This window comes from Leopardus geoffroyi, chromosome D3, assembly GCF_018350155.1.
Source record: "Leopardus geoffroyi isolate Oge1 chromosome D3, O.geoffroyi_Oge1_pat1.0, whole genome shotgun sequence".
Lineage (NCBI taxonomy): Eukaryota > Metazoa > Chordata > Mammalia > Carnivora > Felidae > Leopardus > Leopardus geoffroyi.
In genome coordinates, this window is record NC_059339.1 from 8,849,032 (window position 1) to 8,869,172 (window position 20,141).

The following is a 20,141-nucleotide window of genomic DNA, read 5'->3' on the forward strand; positions in this document are numbered from 1 at the left end:
AGCCTCCTGGGTCCCAGCTTTCCCTGCAGCTGTGTGGCAGCCCAGGGTTGCACAACAGCCTGGGAAGCTCCTTATATAACGTACCACCCACCAGCTTGCTTTGGGCCACGGGGAGGGAGCAGGAGAAGGCAGATTTGAATGTCAGAGGAGTCTTTGGGGATCTGCATTCCAACGTCTGCTTCTTAGCTGGGCAAACTGGGGTCTCAAGAGTACAATCTCACAGCTCCTGAATCCAGCCCAGGGTTCTAGAAAGTACTCAGTTACTTTCCCCCAGTATTCCAGAGGGTGCATTGTCAACATCTATGAGCCAGTAACCTGGGCTTTCTGGGGCCTTCTATGTTCTCATATTAAGGAAGGATTCTGGCCAGAGAGACAGAGAACAGTTTCACACAAGGCTGGGGCCAGGGAACAGATCCAGTCTCTGTTTATACAAAAGAAGTCTGACGCGATTGAGTTTGAACCATGTGCCAAGCAGTGTGCTAAGAATTTCGCATGGATCCCCGCCTCCAATAGCATATAGTGAAGGAGAACTTATTGTTTCTGTTTCACATAATTTTGTTCCCTTTCTTACCAGCTGTGTGACCTTGGACAAGTCCCTTCATTTTCCTGAGCTTCCATTTCTGTTTGACATTGGCAAAATAAAGGGACTCATTCAAAGTCACATGCTAGTGAGAAGGAGAGCCAGATTTTTCCATCCACCAAAAATTGCTGATATAGGAAAACGTACTACTATTTTGGGGCAGAGAGTAGGCAGAGCTGATTAAGACTCCACTTCTGCTCTCAATGAGATGACAGTCTCGAGAAGGAATAGCAAGTGTGGTTTTTTTCTTGGAAGATCGCCTGAATCAGTCGTGCCTGCCTGCCTGGACTGCTCCCTGTTGGATCCATTGGGAGAGAGCTCCAGGATTGATTAGTAATGTCTGCCATGGGCCCAGCAGTGAGGAAGTAGGTATTTGCTTCCTTTGGAATTGGAGACCCCACAGGTAGAGTTTGAAATGGCCTTCTCAAAGGGACTGCTACAAACAAAGTGAGGGTCTGTATGGAGCTCTGCAGGGGTGAGGGAAGGAGGGAGTTTGCACTTCAGGGCAATCTCTGGAGATGATGATAGGTGAAGGGAAAGATGTGGGCGTGGCTGCGAAGACAGTGTGGTGTAACAGCTTTCCAAACTGGAGGTCTTTGGGGAGGCAGAACAGCAGCCTAGAGAGCTCACAGGCTCTGGATGCAAAGAAACTCTGAATTCAAATCCTGGCTCAGGATTTGTCACTTGTTTAATGTTTGACCTGCAACGTATCATTTCAGCTCTCTGAACCTCAGTTTCTTGTTCTGTAAAATGGGGGCTAGGTTATTGGGATGATTGCTGCCTGCTGGTTCTCGCTCTGGTGGACCCTGACCGCAATGATCCAGGGAGGTAGTGTCAGCGCCACTCCCCACAACACTCAGGAGGGGACTCGCGCTCTGTCGTCTGTGCAAATGGTGCCCCCTGGTGCACCAACGTGAATGATGCCTCCTGGAGTTGTGTGACACAGCAGCCTGGATGAGGAAACAGAGGCCCAGAGAGGTTAAGTCACTAGCACGTGGCAGAGGTGGGATTTGAGCTCAGGTCTGTCTGACTCCACAGCCCAAGCCTGAACTACCATGCCCTCCTGCCCATCAGTGATTTGTCAAATCTGGAAAACGGTTCGGTGCCCGTGACTGTTTGAACTTTGGGAGATCGTGTGAACCGTCACAGGATTTTCTCACGTGGATTTCTTCACAGAGATACATAGCAAATAAGCTCATGACTGCAAAATTCGTGAGTGTCTGGTGTGCAGTGAAAAGTAACTCAGAGAGGTGAACAAGAGGCTTGCTGCAAAATGGGACCCCGTCCTGCAGCTGAGTGTCTGAGGACAACCTAAAAGGAAGAGTGTGGCAGCAGCATTTTCAAGATGAGGGAAGCAGGTGAGTCCTTGGACGGGAGGCAAAGAGATAAAGCAGGCTGAAAAAACAAATTTGGGGACTAGAGGGGGTGGCTGGCACACCAGCTCCAGTTAGGGTCCCACAGGGAACAGGAGCTGGGCTGGGGAAGAACACAGCCCCCATGAACCAGGCCACCTGCATCCAGACAGCATGCGGCGCCCCCACCCCCAACCTCATGGATTTAGAGTGGGAAAAGGGAAATGGAGACGTCCTTACCAGAGGAAGTCAGGAAAACTCAAAGGTGGTCATTACATGGATGATTTGAGAACATTCTGATCACTCTCAAGTTTTTTAATTTGATGACCATTGACTCAATCAGCTTTTACTTTCTGGGTCTTTAAATGATGTGGAAAATGGTGGAGTTTTCAAATGATGCCAATTCAGGGTGGTAGCTGAGGGGTTGGGGATGAGGGGTGAGGAGAAGTATGTTTACTGCCCTACATCAGGTGGCCTCTGCGTTCAAGCCATAGACATTCCCAGAAGGTGAAAAACACAACTTCCCCAAACTCCCTGCTGTTATTAATCAGACAACGTCTCAGGAGCAGGTGTGCCTGAGTGAATTTTGGGGTCACGGCAGATAATCCAGTCTGGCTAGGCTGAAGCAGGTGACCTAACTATCTCTCTGATCCTGAGCCACCGAATAAGGGGATTAATCTAAATCTCTCGGAGGAGAGGACAATTTTCGAGAAAGCCTGGGACCCACAAAATGAAAGCTGGACGTAGTGGCCTGAGGTTTGTTTACCGGGATCATTTAGAAAAGCTGCCATTGGGGCGCCTGGGTGGCGCAGTCGGTTAAGCATCCGACTTCAGCCAGGTCACGATCTCGCGGTCCGGGAGTTCGAGCCCCGCGTCGGGCTCTGGGCTGACGGCTCAGAGCCTGGAGCCTGTTTCCGATTCTGTGTCTCCCTCTCTCTCTGCCCCTCCCCCGTTCATGCTCTGTCTCTCTCTGTCCCAAAAATAAATAAAGGTTGAAAAAAAAAATTTAGAGAAAAGCTGCCATTGCGGTTGAGACACCCCAGGAGCCCGGGGGCACAGAGCTCAAAGGGGTCTGGGAGGCATGGAAGTGGAAAATTGGGGAGGGCTTGGCGTGAGCTTTGATGGGAGTCGATGCCTTTCTCAAGGGGTCAGTAATGACCAGCGCTAGCTGATCGTCACGGAACAGAGCCAGACAGGGTACATGTGGATTCTGGCTCTGCTTTCTTCCTCGTCGCGTGACCTTCGGCAAGTCACTTCCCCTCCCCTGTGTCCAGTTTCCTCATCGGTAAAATTGGACGATAATAGTACCCACCTCACAGAAACGTTGTGAGTGAATGAATGTTTGCAAATGCCTAGAACAGGGCCTGGCATGTAGTAGAAAACACTGTATAAATGTAAATATATAAATTCAGAAGGATTTAGGAACTGTGTCAGGAACCGGGGTCAATGACTAAATGGTAGAACAAAATATGCTTCTAGTGCTCTTATCAGTGAGGAAATTCCAAGAGTGTTAGGAGTTCCGTGCCAGAAACTGGGGGCTGGGGCCAATACAGTTGACCACTGGACAACATTGGGGTCAGGGGCACTGACTCCCCTGCCCCCAGTCAAAAATCCCCATGTAACTTCTGACTTCCCCAAAACTTAACTGCTAATAGCCAATTGTTGACCAGAAGCCTTACTGATAATATCAATAGTTGATTAATACACTTTTGTACGTTATATATGTTATATACTGTATTCTTATAATAAAGTAAGCTAGAGAAAAGAAAATGTTAAGCAAATCATAAGGAATGGAAAATACACTTATGGCACTGAACTGTTATCAAAAAAAAAAAAATCCACCCACCCACGGGTGCACCCACCCGCGCAGTTCAAACTCATGTTGTTCAAGGGTCCGCTGTATGTATACTGTCTATTATTTCACAGAGGGGCCACGTGGAGAAGCACCAGGGCCAGGCAGGAGGTAGAGGGAGTGAGGGGAAAACGTGGGCAAGAGACTTTATTGTGATTTTTGCAGGAAGGAACGGGCTAGCGGAGAAGGTTTAAGATGGACTCCTTTGAATAGTACGGCAGGCTCCCAGGTGCAGATTGTGTCCCCTTTTGATAGTACCTGGCACTGGGGTGATTAGGGCAGGGGGAGAGTAGCTGGGAGCTCAGAACTTGACGAAGTAGGCAGCCAGAACTGGTTGGTTTGCATGTGGAAGGCACGCTCCCAGCTGGGTTGTTGGCTCTCTGGGAAGGAGCTGACCTTGCCAGAGGCAGTCCTGGACAGTATCAGCAAGGCCCCAGGTCTTTGGAGCATCGGAATAGATATGCTCACCGCAGCGCCTTACAAGCATCAGCCCTCGGTATCTGTAACCAATCTGCGGTATCAGTTGGAGTGACTTTGGCAGCTTGTACCAGAAGAACTGATTAATAGAGGCTTAAGAAAGAAGATGCTTAATTCAATCTGACACTACAAGAGGTCTCGAGGTGGAAACTTCCAGCTTTAGCTTGTCAACTCAGTCAGTAGTCTCCTCTGGGACCAGCCCGTTTCTCTCCTTTGCCTTTTTTTTTTTTTTTTCCTGCCCAGCATGTTGGTGATGTCTCTCCCTATGGTCCCAAGCAGGAAAGAGGTTTCGGTTACTGTTGCTATGTAACCATGCCAGAATTTAGTCTTGTAAAACAATGCAATTATTTCTTATACTCTGCGGGTTGACAAGAGTACAGCTGGGGGGTGTTTCTGTCCCACACGGTGTTGGCTGGGGCCATTCGCTGAACTGCATTCAGCTGGCAGCTGGGCTAAGCTGGAAGGTTCAAGAAGGCTTCGTTCATGTGACTTCGGCTTTGGTGCTCCTCTGGGTGGTCTCATCCGGTGGCCAGCTTGCGCTTCCTCACAGCCTGGTGGTCTCAGTACTCAGACGTCTCTCCCAGTGGCTGGCTTCCCTTCTGCTGGATTCCATTGGTCAAAGCAAGGCACAAGGCCAGCTCCAGTTCAAGGGGAGTTTTAAAAGTGGGGCACCTGCCATCCTCAATAAAAGGAAGAAAAGGAAAGGAAGGAAGGAGAGAGTGGATTTGGTAAGACAAATGGTAGCATCTGCCACACTGAAGCTTCAACGTCGCCTGAAGAGGCCAGACAGAGGCAATCTTTCCTTAGAGCAGCTGAGTGGCACTGGTGAGGGAGCATAAGGCAAGCTGAGGGCAAAGTACAAGCTAGGGCTCCCTCCCCCCCCCCACCCTACTCAAGGGTGGGACATATGTGATATTCCTCAGGCTCTCCTGGCTGCCTAAGAACAGAGGAAAGGAAAGAAAACAAATGGTTAAATGACAGGAGTCTCCTTCAGTGTACGGACAACTTCGTAAACTGCAAGAAAAAGGCAATCTTATCCATAGCCTGATCTCCAGAAACCTATAGACTCCGTTTCCTGGAGCCCTAATATCACCCCTCATCAGGAGGGAAGGGGGTTTAGGTGCTTGCCATCGTGATGTCAGAAACAAAGGCAAATGAAAAATTAAATGCCCTGACTGCCTGCAGCCCCGAGACGAGTCCTTGAAACAGGCAGAGTGACCTTCCTCTAGGAGCCCAGCTGACTCCGTGATGACACTTGGCTAGGGGCAAAAGGAAATCTTGGCTTAACATTACCCTGACCCCCCAGGATCCTGTGAGTCTCCTTAAACACATAAAAATCCCTTTGCAAACCTCCTTTATCTTTAACCCCCAAGTGTGTGTTGGCAATTATACCCCAAGCGTATGACCCCTGATACGCATCAGAAGGGTCTCATGTCAGGGGTTTTGCTAAACAGCACTAAATGGCGTTTTGCTAACGACAGCTAGCCCCTCAAGGTCCTGGAAACCGTGCTTCCAAAATTCCTTAGAGACTTGGGCTGTCCCTAACCCCCTCCCAACCTGAAGGTATATAATCAGTCACCCTTCACAACCCCAGTGCGGCTCTTCCTGCCCACGAGTCCTGTCCCCGTGCTTTAAGAAAATCACCTTTTTGCACCAAAGACGTCCTCAGGAATTCTTTCTTGGCCATCGACTCCGAACCCCACCATCACCCCCAAACCCCATCAGCACAGCAGATGTTCATACTTCTCGGAGCACCGGGCTAACATAGAGCAGCCACAGTCTTCTCTTTCCCTCTCTCTCTCCCTCGCTCGCTGTGCTCTGCCTGTTCACAGCCTCGCCTGTGGGGGCCGGATGCTAACACATGTGGGGAGGGGGGAGGGCCCAGTTATTTCAAAAAGATGGAAGCGTTTGGCACTGCTCCTGGTGCCAAATTGAAATTAATGCTGGCTTCACTCCCAGGCTGGTTCCGTCCTCTCCAGAGGGCAGCACCAAATCCAAGAAGGTCACTTGCTTGTCGCAGGGGAAGGTGGGGGACGGGGGCTGTGACTGTCAGGGCCCCAGAAGAAAACTGAATCCGACTCAAGTGGGTCAAAAGACTTTAAAGAAGGGGCTTTTCTCAGAGTGTGGCCTGGGTTAGGGGGTCAGAGAAGGGAGGTTGACCCACAGAGAGATGAGCAGCAGAGGGAAGCCGTTACTACCTTTAATAAAGGCTAAGAAGTAAGATGCTTAATTCAGTCTGACATAACATGGAGTCTTGAGGTGGAAACTCCTAGCTTTAGTTTGTCAACTCTGCAGTTGACAGGAAGACGGGAAGGAATCAGAGGGACTGAAGTGCATGGAGGGCTGAGGCTGGGGAGGTAGCCCTCTAGACAGAAGCTGGAGCTGGAGGTACGCGGTGGCTTACTGCCAGAGACACCATGCTCAGTCCAAGAAGGACTTTGAAGGAAATGCCCCCCCTCCCCCTCCCCCTGCCTTCTCATCTCCTGCTGGTCCCTCCCATTGGCTACACGCCCAGCTGGAAATCAGAAGGCGAGGGAGCCCAGGGGTGATGTGGACACCAGGTTGGCAGAGAAGGGTAGAGAACGAACTGGTGTAGGGTGGGCAAAGTGATACAGGGGTGTTGTGTTATGCATATGCCCAAGACATGTGGTTATTTTTCTAATTATTTTTCAATATTCTAGAATGTCCCATTAATAGATATGCCACAATTAAAAAAATAAAATAAAATAAAATAAAATAAAATAAAATAAAAACCCTCTTGGGGTGCGTGGGTGGCTCAGTCGTTTAAGCGTCTGACTTCAGCTCAGGTTGTGACCTCACAGTTCATGGGTTCAAGCCCTGCATCGGGCTCGGTGCTGACAGCTCAGAGCCTGGAACCTGCTTCGGGTTCTGCGTCTCCCTCTCTCTCTGCCCCTCCCCTGCTCATGCTGTATCTGTCTCTCTCTCTCAAAAATAAATGATAAACATTAAAAAAAATAAAAACCCTCTTGTTCATCTTTGTAGAAAACTTTTTTATTGAAGTACAGTATGCGTATATAACATATATACATCAGAAGTGCGCCGCCTGACGAGTTTTCACAAGTGAGCTTATCCACGTAACCAGAGCAAGACACAGAACATTCCCAGCACTCTGGAAGCCCCCTGACTCCCCACCAGCTATGTCTGCTCCAGCTCCCTTCCACCAGATACCCTGTATTCTGACCTCTCATTGCACTGGGCCTTCTCCCCAGTTTTGTATTTTACATAAAGGACACCCTTCAGTATGAGCTCCTAGGGGTCTGGCTTCTTTCACTCCACATGGCTATTTTGTTGCTCTTTGCTTACTTCCACTTGCCCCTGTAGAGTTGTTACAAGGGGCATCTTTGTGTCTACGGATTCTTTCTTTTTCTTTCTTTTCTTTCTTTCTTTTTCTTTCTTTCTTTCTTTCTTTTTCTTTCTTTCTTTCTTTCTTTCTTTCTTTCTTTCTTTCTTTCTTTCTTTCTTTCTTTCTTTCTTTCTTTCTTTCTTTTTTGCCTTTGGACTTATTTTTTTAGGAAGAATCCCAAACTTAGGTTTCCTGGGTTGAAGGGTGTAAACATTTTTAGAGATCTTGATGTGTGAGGCCACATTACTTTCTGAAGGATGTGGAACCCTCATCATTCCTTATGTTAGAAGTCTGCCATTGAGATTATAATTGCTGATTTGGGCTTTTGAGGAAGGAAAGCCAAGAGGGAATCAGTTTTGGATCCTGCCGAGGAGGAATCTGAAACCAGCAATGTGAACGAGGGACACTCAAACTACAGTACTTTTTCCAAAATTATTTGTTATTTCATTAAACAAAAAACTATTGGGGCGCCCGGGTAGGTCAGTTGGATGAGCGGCTGACTTTGGCTCAGGTCACGATCTCACGGTTGGTGAGTTCAAGCCCCTTACTGGGCTTGCTGCTGTCAGCTTAGGACCCACTTCAGATCCTCTGTCCCCCTTTCTCTCTGTTCCTTCCCTGCTTCGGGAATGCTCTTTCTCTTTCAAGAATAAATAAACATTAAAACAAAAAAAAAGAACTATTATGGCAAAAGTCAGAATCTCATCAGACTGTCTGACCCTTCTCTTGTGGATTGCTACTATTTTTATTTTGAATCCATACACAGAGTGAAATATTTCACAATCTTTTTTTAGGCTTTAAGGTTCTCAATTTGGCCCTAGCAGTTTCAAGAATTTAAGGCTCAGAGAGGTCAACTGACTTTTCTAAGGGCACACAGCAAATCAGTGGCAGAGCCAGGAGTAAAACCTGAGTATCTTAACAATTTGTCCAGTGTTCTCTCCACTATAATGCTGTGCCCTCCCTGCCTGTGCCACCTTTTCTGAGAGTTACTTTCACAGTTCCTACAAAGGGGCTATTATATCCCCTGATCATGGTCGCCTGATACCATATGATTGGGCCGACAGTGAATATCAAATTTAGACCGGGCCGATTGGATTCTCTTTCCTAAGAAATTGAGATTAGAACATTGATTTTTTTTTTTTTTAACTGGGCTCCAAAGTGAGAAAACTCAAAGGAAGCAAGCTGGGAAGGAAGGGAAAGAAAAAAAAAAAGTCTTTAAAAATAAGGGATCAGGGGGGCCTGCCTGGCTGGCTCAGTTAGTAGAGCACGGAACTCTTGATCTCAGGGTTGTGAGTTCAAGTGTCACGTTGAGGGTAGAGTTCGCTTTAAAAAATAAAAATAAAAACAAAAACAAAAACAAGAGGTTAGGTTGAGAGACCAGGTAGTTTGAGAGACAGAGCTGGAGAGAAGAGCTGACTTGGTCCCCAATAACTTTCCAAGTTCTTAGTTCTTATTCCTCACAGGGCTGTGCCTCCAGTTCACCCATGATAACCCTAGTAGTCATATAAGTTAGCCTGCTTTTGGCTGCAATAAGAAAATTTATTAATTCTTATAATCGGAAGTGCAGAGTGGGTTTCAGGCATGGTATGATCAAAGTTCCAGGTATATTGCTCTGCAACTCTTTCTTGGCTCTTCCCTCCATCATGTGTTGGCTTTGTTCTCTCATTGGCTTCTCTCATGGTTACAAGAGGGCTGCTATCAACAACAGGGGCCACATGCTTCCTTGTTCCCATCCACGGAGCTAGAAAAAGCATTTCCCCTCCAATCTTGGACTATAAATACTTCCTTTCTATCTGTTTAAGCCACTGTAAGTTATGTACCTATTCTCTAAAGAGTTGCAGTCTCCAGGAGAATGCTATGCACTGATTGGCTTGCACTTATGTTCCTGATCCAATCATTGGTGCGGAGGATAGAAAGGTTGTGATTGGCTAAGGATAGTCAAAATCTACCCTGGAGATACCAGTGAAAATCAGCTTCTGGTCACCTGGGCTGCATGGGAGAGGGCTGGTTACCTGAACAAATCAGAATCAGCTAGGAAGGAAGAAGGGAGAACAGATGCTGGAGAAGGAAAAAAAGAGAAAAATCATTTTGAACCATTTCAAGTGGATTTCTGATCCTTGTAGCCAAAGAATCATTTGGACAACCAGCTTCCCGGTCTGTAGCCAAATGCCTTTGCCCAGCCCCTCTGCAGCTTGATTCTAATTTCCTCCTCCATTCTGTAGACTCCGTTATCGCCAACATTTCTCACCACTGGCTCCTTGCTTTGGCAAGCTGGCATCTCAGTCTGCTCCAAGCCCTGCTGATGGAGCTGAAGATCTCTTTAGCAGAATCAATTCTGGCATGTTCTAATTTAAAAAGCCTTGCACTTCTCTGCATGGGGGCTGCTGAGATCTGTGCCCATAAAGGCAGGGAGAGTAAATTCTTCTGAGGGAGAGCCTATTTTTAACAAGTCCTGAACCTAATTGAACTTAATCATTTTTCAGTCGTTGACACTTGAAATGTGTGAGTCACTAGGCTATGCATGGAGCAGAGGGCTACGGCGGCCCTTTAAATATCAGAGACATGCTGAATACCAGCTTCCAGAATTGCTGCTAGGGTCTGGGGCGGTGGTTTTGCTCAGGGTTATGGTAAGACATGGGGCCCTAGAAACAGACAGCCCTGGATTCGAATCCTGGCTTCCCCACCTACTGCAACAGTCACTGTGTTTCTTCAAGCCTCAGTTTCCTCATCTGTAAAATGAGGAGGCTAACACTTGTACCAAAACACTTCACGTGAATAATCAAGGCCTGACATGAGGCTGCTCAAAATCCTTATTCTACTTGGTATGAGTATTCATACGTTTCCTTGCAGAAACGTTAATGTGTTTGCTCATGACATGTTGCCCAAACCCCATACATAATATGCCATACCCTAACTTTCCTCATGGTTACAACATGGCTGCCAGTGAATAGGGACCACGTGCTCCCTCCTGCACCATACTGCCTTTCTGAAACCAAAAATGTAGTTAAGTTCTAAAACACAGTCTGCCCCCAGGATTTAGGGATAAGAAAAATGGAGCTCTTAGTATGGCTGAGCTACAATAATTCCAGGGCCTAGTAGGTAAGGTGGAAATCACATGGAATCAAAATTACCCTGGTGAACCCGTGCTTGCAATCATTTGCTTTGAGCAACCTGGAGCCCCAGGACAAGTGGCCGGCTTGTGTTCAGGGCCATTTGTATGAAAAATGTTTAAGCCGCCAAACTCCATTCGGCCAGTGAAAAATGCTCACCCCAGATGACCTGGGTCAGACTGGGGGTTCCCTGTGTCAAGCTCATAGAGGGTGGATGTGGGTGCGCCCGAAGAAAAATGATGGGCAAATTCCCACCCCCCCCCCCCGCACTGGTGACGTTCTTTTCTTCCTCTTAAATCCTGGCTTTCTTGTTTTGCAGAGCAGGAGGGAGTGGATCCCTCTTAGTGCCTGTGGAGACTGTACCCCGCGAGGCTGCTGTAAGTGTGCGGGAAAGGGAGACGAGCAGGAACCGGAGATGCCAGCGACGAGGGCGGAGGGCCTTAGGCCGGTGTGAGCGCCGGTTACTCAGTATGGTGGGGGTGCGGCTAGTCTGGGAAGGGGTCGCTGAGAGGTGTGTCACGTCCCCAACCCCCACCTTCCCTCCGTTCCCTTTGGTCCTCTCCCGAGGGCCCTGTGCTTTCCCAGCGCCTTCCAGGGGGAGAACGCCCGTCTGTGCGGGTCACAAAGGCGCGGGTTCTAGGGGTCCGAGAACTCCCAGACGCGGGTCTGGGGGGTGGGTGCAGCGGGGCCGCACACACTCTCGGTGCCTTTGGACCCCGCAGAGGCTCCAGCGGCGGGACACGCAGCTGGGGCCATCGGCCCCTGGTAAGTTTCACCGCTCCGGCCACGCTTGCTGCTCCACAGCTCCCCCTGCTGGGCAAAAGCAAAGACGTGGTGGCTGCCCCCGCCCTTTCCTACCACCTGCCCTAATCTGGAAAATGTCAATTAAATATAAATAAATTACAATGTGTAAAATAACGTCAAGAAAATCCAACAAACTTCCATTTCCCCCTATAAAGATCTCAATTAAAAAAAAATTTTTGTGTGTTTCTGCACCCCTGCTTGGCAAGCATATGTTTAACTTACTACCATGTTAGGCAGCCTTCACTCAGTTTTCACAGACTGGGGCCCAGCTTCTGTCTCAGACCTGGCGTTTTATAACCCATGTAGTCACGGTCTGGCTTTTCCTTTAACAGCAGGTTGTTAAAATTCAGCAGCAAAGGAGGAGCCCGCCTCCCTTACCCCAGCGAATTACATATTAGTTGGTAAAGATGATCTCGGCCCGGGGGGGAGACTTCATTCATTCAAACACTATTTGCTAAGAACTTCTCATGTGCCCCAGACTATAGATATTGTAGTGGATGAAATGAGGCCCAGAGAACCAGACAGCATGTGCCTGGTGATCCCTGACCTGGGCCTCTGGACTTCTCAGCATTTTCCTTTGCATACTACTGTCCTCAGAAGGGGGCAAACTGCAGATTCCTCTCAGGAACTGCCAACTCGAACCCCTGCTAGCTCCAGGCAGTTTCAGGGACTGTGGGAATTGGATGGAGGAGTTAGGCACTAGGGAGAAGTGGAGTCTGCAGTCAGGAGAGTAAGGACATTACCCACGTTCACATTTTAAAACACTGATTGCTAACCAGGACCGAAGGAAGGTTGAGTCTGCCTGAGGGCTTCAAGTTTGAGACCCTTGAATAAGAGGGTGGTGGGTCAGGGGTCAGCATGCCTGGTGGTGGGGCTTCTGAAGGCCCAGCTGTGAGAATGGGGGTAAATCTCTCCGCAGGGGACGGATAGTCCCAGCCCAGTGGGCACAGAGAGTAAGAGGTCTGTGTTGGTGTTTGAAAGCTGGAAAGAGCCCAGGGGAGACCGACTCTGTGTGTCAGCAAACAGGTAGGAAGCTGATGGCACCTCCAGCTCCTGGGGGAAAACACAACACAACCAAATACCCTCAAGGGCAGGATAACCTGATACTTGACAATCCTGATTCACAAGCAAGGGACATTCATCAAATGCCTGTTATGTGCTAGGCACTGCACTAAGAGCTTTATACACATTAGTTTATGCTAAGAGGTGGGTGTGGGCATCCCCATTCTACAGATGAGGAGACTGAGGCTCAGAGAGGTGGAATCACACTGTCAGTGAATGTCAGGTTTACTTGAGTCATGCTTTTAGAAAGGTACATCGCAGATCCTTGTAGATCCAAAAGAACCCTTGAACATAGAAGAGCTCCTGGATAATATGAAATTAGAGCTACATAAAACTCCAGAGTAGAAAGAGGTCCCAAAGTGAGTATCCTTTGGCTAAACGTCATCAGTCAGGTAAATCCTGCTACAGCCTTTACCCCAACTTGAGCTCTCTTACACACTGGTCTTATTCCATCCTTCTTTTAAGGAACATCCTGGCTTTTCCAGACTTCCTTGCCAGTCACTTCCCACTGGATGCTGCGCCCTGGACTGGATGACACAGCATTCTCTGAATACTCCTTTTATCCACTTGCCTCTCGGCCTTTGCTCAGGCAGTTCTCTCTACCCAGAATTCCTTCCTCACTTTTCTTCTCTGCTTGGTGAGCTCCTATTCATCCTTCAAAACCCAAATTAAAACTCACCTCCTTTGTGGAGTCTTTTGCACTGTTTTACCCTGGACAGAATTCATAGCTTTTTGAAGGCTGACTTGCCACTGGATTCCCTAAATGTGTAGCACACGGTAGGGGCTTAGTCCGTGTGCTAAATGGATCTGACCACTTCAGGCGTGAGAACACATTTTGGTTACAACTGATTGAAAACTCCTCTCAGATTGTTTTAGGAGAATATGTTAGTTCATGTAATTGGACCTGACCCAGAGGTATCTTCAGGCTCGCCTAATTCCTGGGGTTTGGATGACGTCTCCAAGTTTCAATCTCTCACCATTTTGTCCTCTCCGTATTAGCTTTATTCTCAGGCTCCCTGCAGGGGCAAGAAGGCTGCCAGCCCCTCCTACCTCATTTACATAGGTTCCAAAGCAGCAGGAAACCAAGTTGCTCTCTTCCTGAATGTTCAATCTTAAACCCCACTATTCACTCTGCTGGGACCAGCCAAGGTCGGTCCCATCCCTGAAATGATCACTCAGGCCAGGAAGGGTGGGATTATGCAGATTGACCAGGGATCTGGCACTCTGATTGGCCCTTCCAGAGTCATATGGCCCAATCTGATGGGGTGGGGTGGGGTCAGCCCCAGGGAGCAAAAACTGACCAGGAGCGAAGGAATGGGCAGCTTCCCCAAGCAAACCAGGGTATTGTTACCAGGAGACAGAGGAATGCCACACACTCCTCAAGCCCTCGTAAACAGTTATTACACTGGACCTTCACGTATGAAACAATCCATAGCATATCATATCATACCAGCCCGTTTACTGAGCACTTATTATGTGCCAGGCTCACTGCTAGGTGCCTTACCGCTTACCAACCTGTGAGATGCCTTCTAGAACTTCTCCTGTTTTCCAGATGAGGAAAATGACGCCCAGAGCACTGAAGTGACTTGCCCAAGGTTAATAAGTGGATGAGGAGGAATTTTTGTTGAGATTTGATGATTGGGACAACCTATCACTGGACTTTAAACCACTGGACTGGAGGACCCCTCAATGGGTGGCAAAGCCAGAAGTTTCTGCTTTAGGAATCCAGCCCTTGAAGTCTGGGAGTTGGAGTGCAGAAGATCTCACAGTCCTCCAGGGCTTGTGGGGTTAACATTGTCGTCCCCTCCTCTGAATACATGGGCCAGATGAGGTTGAAGTTATGACTTGATAAAAATGCCTCTTGTACTACTGGTTGCTGCTTTTTAAAATTTTTTTAAATAATTTTTTAAAAATGTTTATTTATTTATTTTGAGAGAGAGAGAGAGAGAGAGAGAGAGAGAGAGAGAGAGAGAACCAGTAGGGGAGGAGCAGAGAGAGAGGGAGAGAATCCTAAGCAGGCTCTGTACTGTCAGCACAGAGCCTGATGTGGGGCTAAATCTCACGAACCATGAGATCAAGACCTGAGCCAAAATCAAGCGTCAAATCAAGGTGTGCCTGGGTGCCTCAGTCGTAAGTGGCTGACTTCAAGTCAGGTCATGATCCCACGGTTTGTGGGTTCAAGCCCCACACTGGGCTCTGTGCTGACAGCTCAGAGCCTGGAGCCTGCTTCAGATTCTGTGTCTCCCTCTCTCTCTGCCCCTCCCCCACTCGCCCTCTGTGCCTCTCTCAAAAATAAACAAACATTAAAAAAAAAAGAGTCAAATCTAGAGTTAGATGCTTAACTAAGCCACCTAGGCCCACCCCAATGGCTCCTGCTTTAAAAGGCAGGTGTGTGTGTATGTGTGTGTGTGTGTTCTATCCTTAACTGAAGCTGAAGTTGGGCTAATTGCATTTTAACCCCATCAGAGGACACATTGCCCTGATGCCATTTGCCCCCTCTTCTTTGGGAACACAGGGAGCAGGAGGGTAACCAGCTCGCCAGAACCGTCTGCCTGGCTCCTAATAATAAATTGTGAGAGGAACAGGTTTCAGGCAAACACTGCGTATTAAAAAAAAAAAAAAAAAAAAAAAGAAGAAGAAGAAGGCTCTTCTCACACCCGGGCAGCCATCTGCCGTGTCCTCCACACGTGCCAAGTGGTGGGAGGAGGAAGGGACCGCAGCGGGTGGGGAAGGGAGGAGGTGCCCGCCGGGTCCTTAATTGCCAGCAGGGAGGCTCACACATTCTCTTCCTCTTGCCACTGTGGACAGGGCACTGCAGAGACAGAGAAAGGAGCGCTCGCTGGCTTTGACCTCCCTGGTATCTGAGCATAGGGAGCGCACAACTCCTTCAAGATGCCGATGGTAGGTATTAGCTCCTGTGTATGGAGCGCTTGCTGTGGGTCAGGCACTGTGCTCGCCACTATACATATATTAGCTCATCTAATCCTAACCACAAATCTATATGCACCCATTTTATAGATGAGAGACTGGAGGCTCAGAGACGTTAAGTGATTCACCCAAGGTCACACAGCAAGGCCGCCTCTTCAGTATGCAATAATGAGGCCCAGCCTCCTCTCTACCCTGGCAACCCAGAGTGGGTTTTCCCTGTAACAGATAAGCAGTTGACATCACCCAAGGGCAGTCTCCCGCCTCTAGCCCTGCCCCCAGACACCCTCTGCCCTCTGCCCTTGGGCTGAAATGTAGGCTTCTCTGGTCACCCAACCCGTTGGTCAATGCCTCTCCCCATCTCACCCAGTCAAAGAAGCACAGGAGAAAACGCTCCGAAGTTCTCAAGGAACCTTCAGAGAAGGTCAAAGAACAGCTGGCTGAGGCTGAGCTTCGGAAGCTGAAGCAGCAATTCAGGAAGATGGTGGAAAGTCGCAAGTCCTTCAACTTCTGCTCCCAGCAGAAGATCTCGAACCAGCAGTAAGTGATGGTCAGAGCTTTGTACTGAGTGAACTTGGAGAAAATTTTGGATTTGGTTTCATGGGATTTACTTTTTCATGTGGCCTCTGGGCAGGAAGCCGGTTCTGAGCCCAATCTGGGTACTTAGGTGAGACAGCTTCAGTAGGAGGGAGAATTTATTCTCAGAATTAGGGTGTCACAGGGACTCCAAGGGGGGCAGGACAGCCATGCCTCAGGGAAGGACCCAAATGAAAAACTATTTCTGGTTCCTGTTTCTTTCTGCACGTGGGTTTTGTTCTTCCCTATCTGGATCTCAGCACTGGCCGGTGGGAGATGGCTGCCCCAACTCCTGAGCTACCAAGGACCACACAGACTGTATTGAATCCCAAAGTCCCAGGAAAGAGGGAATCTGATTGGCTTAGTTTGGGTCAGGTGTCTACTTCTGGTCCAATCAGCTGTGCCCGGGGGAGGGACAGGACCATAGGGCACAAAATGGCTATTGTCACTCCCATGGCTCTAGCAATGGAGGTGGGGGAGTTCCCCGAGGAGAGCAAATCATCAGGCTGTGTCTATCCCAAAATATATTTCCTGCTTGTGCATCCTTATGGAGTCTGCAAGATCAAATATTTGAAATTGGATTGTCCTAGAAATTATGATGTTGATAGCTTCTTTAGACAATAGAAAGGTGTTCCCTGGGGTTGAATAAGCAAATATCCTTAGATTCCCTTCAAGGGAATGTAATTCCTTAGCTACATCCTTAACATTTATACAGGCAGAAACTGCCCATTATTAGAAAGAAAATCTTACTGTTAGATGACGTGTGAAGTTCAGAGGGTAGGGGAAAAGGAGCTCTTTCCATTTTCTATGGATTCAACTCCCACAGAGCTACCGCTAGTCCGTTTGGGATCTTCCTGTGAATTAGAAAAAGACGCCCTTTCTCAAGACACTTTACTGCCATCTCTTGGAAACACTGTCATCACATAGGGATTTTGTTAGAACAAGATGAAGCATCTCCCAGGAAAGGGTACTAAGTCAAGAAATCAATGATTGGTTTTCAAGCAGATGGTTCTCTCTTGGGCTGTGCAGTCCACAACCTGCACATCTGTGCTTGGCAGCCCTGATTCACAGCTTACCGCTGGTGGGCATCAGGAAATGCCTCCTTCCTGGTGGGTCTCTGACAGTTTTTCTGGAATCTTACCCTTCACACTACCACCTTCATCCCACTTTTCACTGCGACGGACCTAAAGGGGAAGGAGTGGAAAAGTGGAGATCTTAGATTCTTCAAGTGAAACACCTATAAATAGGGGCCAGAACTGAGATGAGCTGAGTGAGGTGCCCGGGGTGCAATATTTAAGGAAGTGCTTTTTGCAGTGCTTCTCCTACACCTATACCACCTTAAGAGTGAAAGCCTCGTTAAATTTAGGGATGCCTCACTCCGGGTCCCAGTCCTGCTGATAAGACAGACAAACCTTCCTTTTGCTTTTGCTGAGCCCTCTGAATTCCTAACTCTGGTGGACTCTGTTCGTTTTTCTCTCCACCTTAACAAAGACCCCCCTGCCAAGAGGGGCTTAAGATGGGGAGAAAGGTCCCAGCTACCAGGTTTAGAAGACAAGCCGCTCTAGAATTAGGGGTGCATTCCCACAGGTGGCTATTTACATTTATAATTGGTGGAATACCATTTAAAGTTAAGTTCTTCCTTTGCACTGGCCATATTGCAAGTGCTCCACAGCCTACGTGGCTGGTGGATTCTATGGGACAGTGCAGATAGAGAACAGTTCCATCATTACAGAAATTCTATTGGACGTGTTGCTTTAAAACAGGGGTCAGCGAGCCATGACCCCTGGGCCAAGTCTGGCCGGCTGCCTGTTTTTGTAAATAAGGTTTTATTGGAGCATGGCCACGCCTATTTGTTTATGCGTCTCCCATGGTTACTTTGTTGAATCCTTGCAATAGAGACCATCTGGGCCTGCGGATCCTAAAATATTTACTTTTTGGCCCTTTGAAGAAAAATGTTTGCAGACCCCCCCCTCCCCACCCTAGAACATTTTGCTGTTCTAGAACAATGCTTCCAAAACTTTAATGTGCATGAGTCACTTGAGGATCTTGTTACCGAGCAGATTCTGATCCAATAGGTCCTGAGTTAGGGCCTGAGCTTCTGCATTTCTCCAAGCTTCCAAAGGCTATGCAGGCAGCGGGTGTGCAGACCGCACTGTGAAGCAGGTGTCGGTGCCTAGACTTTGCCAGAAACAGCCTCTGTGCCATTTCCAGTCATTGGGTTGTTGAGTAGTCGCGCGAGCCTTTTCTTTTCAAAATCCCTGTTTGCCCACACACCTACCCCTCTCTTCTCCAGAGGGGAAGGGGAAGGAGAAGGGGAAAGAGAGAGAGAGAGAGAGAGAGAGAGAGAGAGAGAGAGAGAGAGAGAGAGAGGAGACTCACGTCAGTCATTTAATAAATCATTAGCATCCCGCGTAGAGACAGTGGGGGAGGTTGGAGGTTACTGAGCATCTCTGTGTTGAGGCGAAATTGAGAATGCCTTGCTGATGGGCTTGCCTCTGGTGACCAGAGATCATTGGCTGCAAAGTCTGGAAAGAAAGTCAGCAAGATCAGACAGATGCCCATGAGCTGCTGGCAAAAGAGGACCTGGTCCTAGAACTTAGGTGTTGACCGGCACAGCTGCAAATTGTTCCCTAGCAAGCAAAGGCCCGCTAGAGAGGGGCGGAGCCATGGAAGGTGCGGTGAACCGGGCGGTGGGCGGTCAGAGTGCTAGCCCTGGACCCGGACCCTGACAAGCCCCTGCCACTTGCAGGGGCGGGAAGTACCTCTCCGAGGCTCCTTCAGCGCTAAGGAGCCTGGGGCACCCGGGCAAGGTAAACTCGGGGCGGGGTTCAGAGTCAGTCACGTGCTGCTTTCCCAACAGCAAGGAAATCCAGACCCTGCAGAGGGAGCAGGAGGAGATCACTCTGCTTCTGGGTCTCATCAAGTCCTCGAAGAACTTGGAACTGAATGAGAGAAACTACATGGAGCTGTGTTTCCTGCTGCAGACCAAGGAGGACTACGAGGCCCTGATTAAATCACAGAAGGTGCTGTTGGCAGAACTGGATGAGAAGGTGTGGTCTTTCTCGTAGGGGGTTAACCAGAGCGAGGAGCGAGGGCGGGGGTGGGGGGCGCGGGAATACCCACCATGCCTTAGGCCAGATCTGACCCCCCCCCCCATATTCTAAAGGTGACTGTGGTCACTCCACCACCTTGGGACCCCTACTCTCCCAGTGCTACCAGACCATTCCTCCGCTGTGCTCCCCAGCGCCTCCCCACTACCCTTAGAGTCATTTTTTTTTTTTCCAACGTTTATTTATTTTTGGGACAGAGAGAGACAGAGCATGAACGGGGGAGGGGCAGAGAGAGAGGGAGACACAGAATCGGAAACAGGCTCCAGGCTCTGAGCCATCAGCCCAGAGCCCGACGCGGGGCTCGAACTCACGGACCGCGAAATCGTGACCTGGCTGAAGTCGGACGCTTAACCGACTGCGCCACCCAGGCGCCCCTAGAGTCAATTCTCAACCCCGCGCTGTGTTGGTCAGAGGTTAGGTTACACCGCAAAACACCCCTCCCCCACAACTCAGTGTTTTGAGCAATAAAGGTTTCTTCTTCGTTCCTGCTATGTCTGTCGTGGATTGGCTAGGGGCTCTTATATCTTCTCATCCTGGGACCAGGCCGATGGGGTATCCACCATCTTGAATATTGCCAGGTGTTGTGGCGGAGAAAAAAAGTTCTGGAAAGTCTCACACTGGCAGTTGAAAGCTGCAGCCTGGAAGCAGTACATTGCTTCTGCTTATGACCCATAGGCTCAAAACAGTCAAATCCATATGTACCCCAAATGCCCATCCCCGAATAGTCAACTCTACCCATCCACAAAAGGGTCGAAGAAGTGTATGTATCCAGAAGGCAAAGAGCTAGAGACATTTGTTGGACAATGTTAATGGTCATATCTCTTCCTATGGCTTGAGAGGCCCTGTGATCTAGGCCCTGCCTACCCCTCTGTTCTCATCCCACGTCATTCCTTCCTTCACTCATCTCACCCAGCTGCAGAGGACTTCCCCCT

At 48.8% G+C, this 20,141-nt stretch overlaps 1 protein-coding gene across 4 annotated transcripts in view; it reads left to right on the forward strand.

The window, feature by feature from the left end:
• The first annotated feature begins 1,557 nt into the window (after positions 1-1,557).
• Positions 1,558-20,141, forward strand: part of CCDC63 (coiled-coil domain containing 63) — a 52,816-nt gene continuing 34,232 nt past the window's right edge. The window contains exons 1-6 of one of the 4 annotated variants that reach the window (XM_045457313.1): positions 1,558-1,938; positions 11,052-11,109; positions 12,456-12,562; positions 15,407-15,499; positions 15,894-16,063; positions 18,960-19,149. In XM_045457313.1, the coding sequence (XP_045313269.1) occupies positions 15,491-15,499; positions 15,894-16,063; positions 18,960-19,149 (369 nt within the window). In that variant the 5' untranslated portion in view covers positions 1,558-1,938; positions 11,052-11,109; positions 12,456-12,562; positions 15,407-15,490. Of the gene's footprint in view, positions 1,939-11,051; positions 11,110-11,191; positions 11,498-12,455; positions 12,563-13,063; positions 13,236-15,406; positions 15,500-15,893; positions 16,064-18,959; positions 19,150-20,141 lie in introns of those variants that run through there. The other 3 variants (XM_045457315.1, XM_045457316.1, XM_045457312.1) reach the window with 3 other exon arrangements.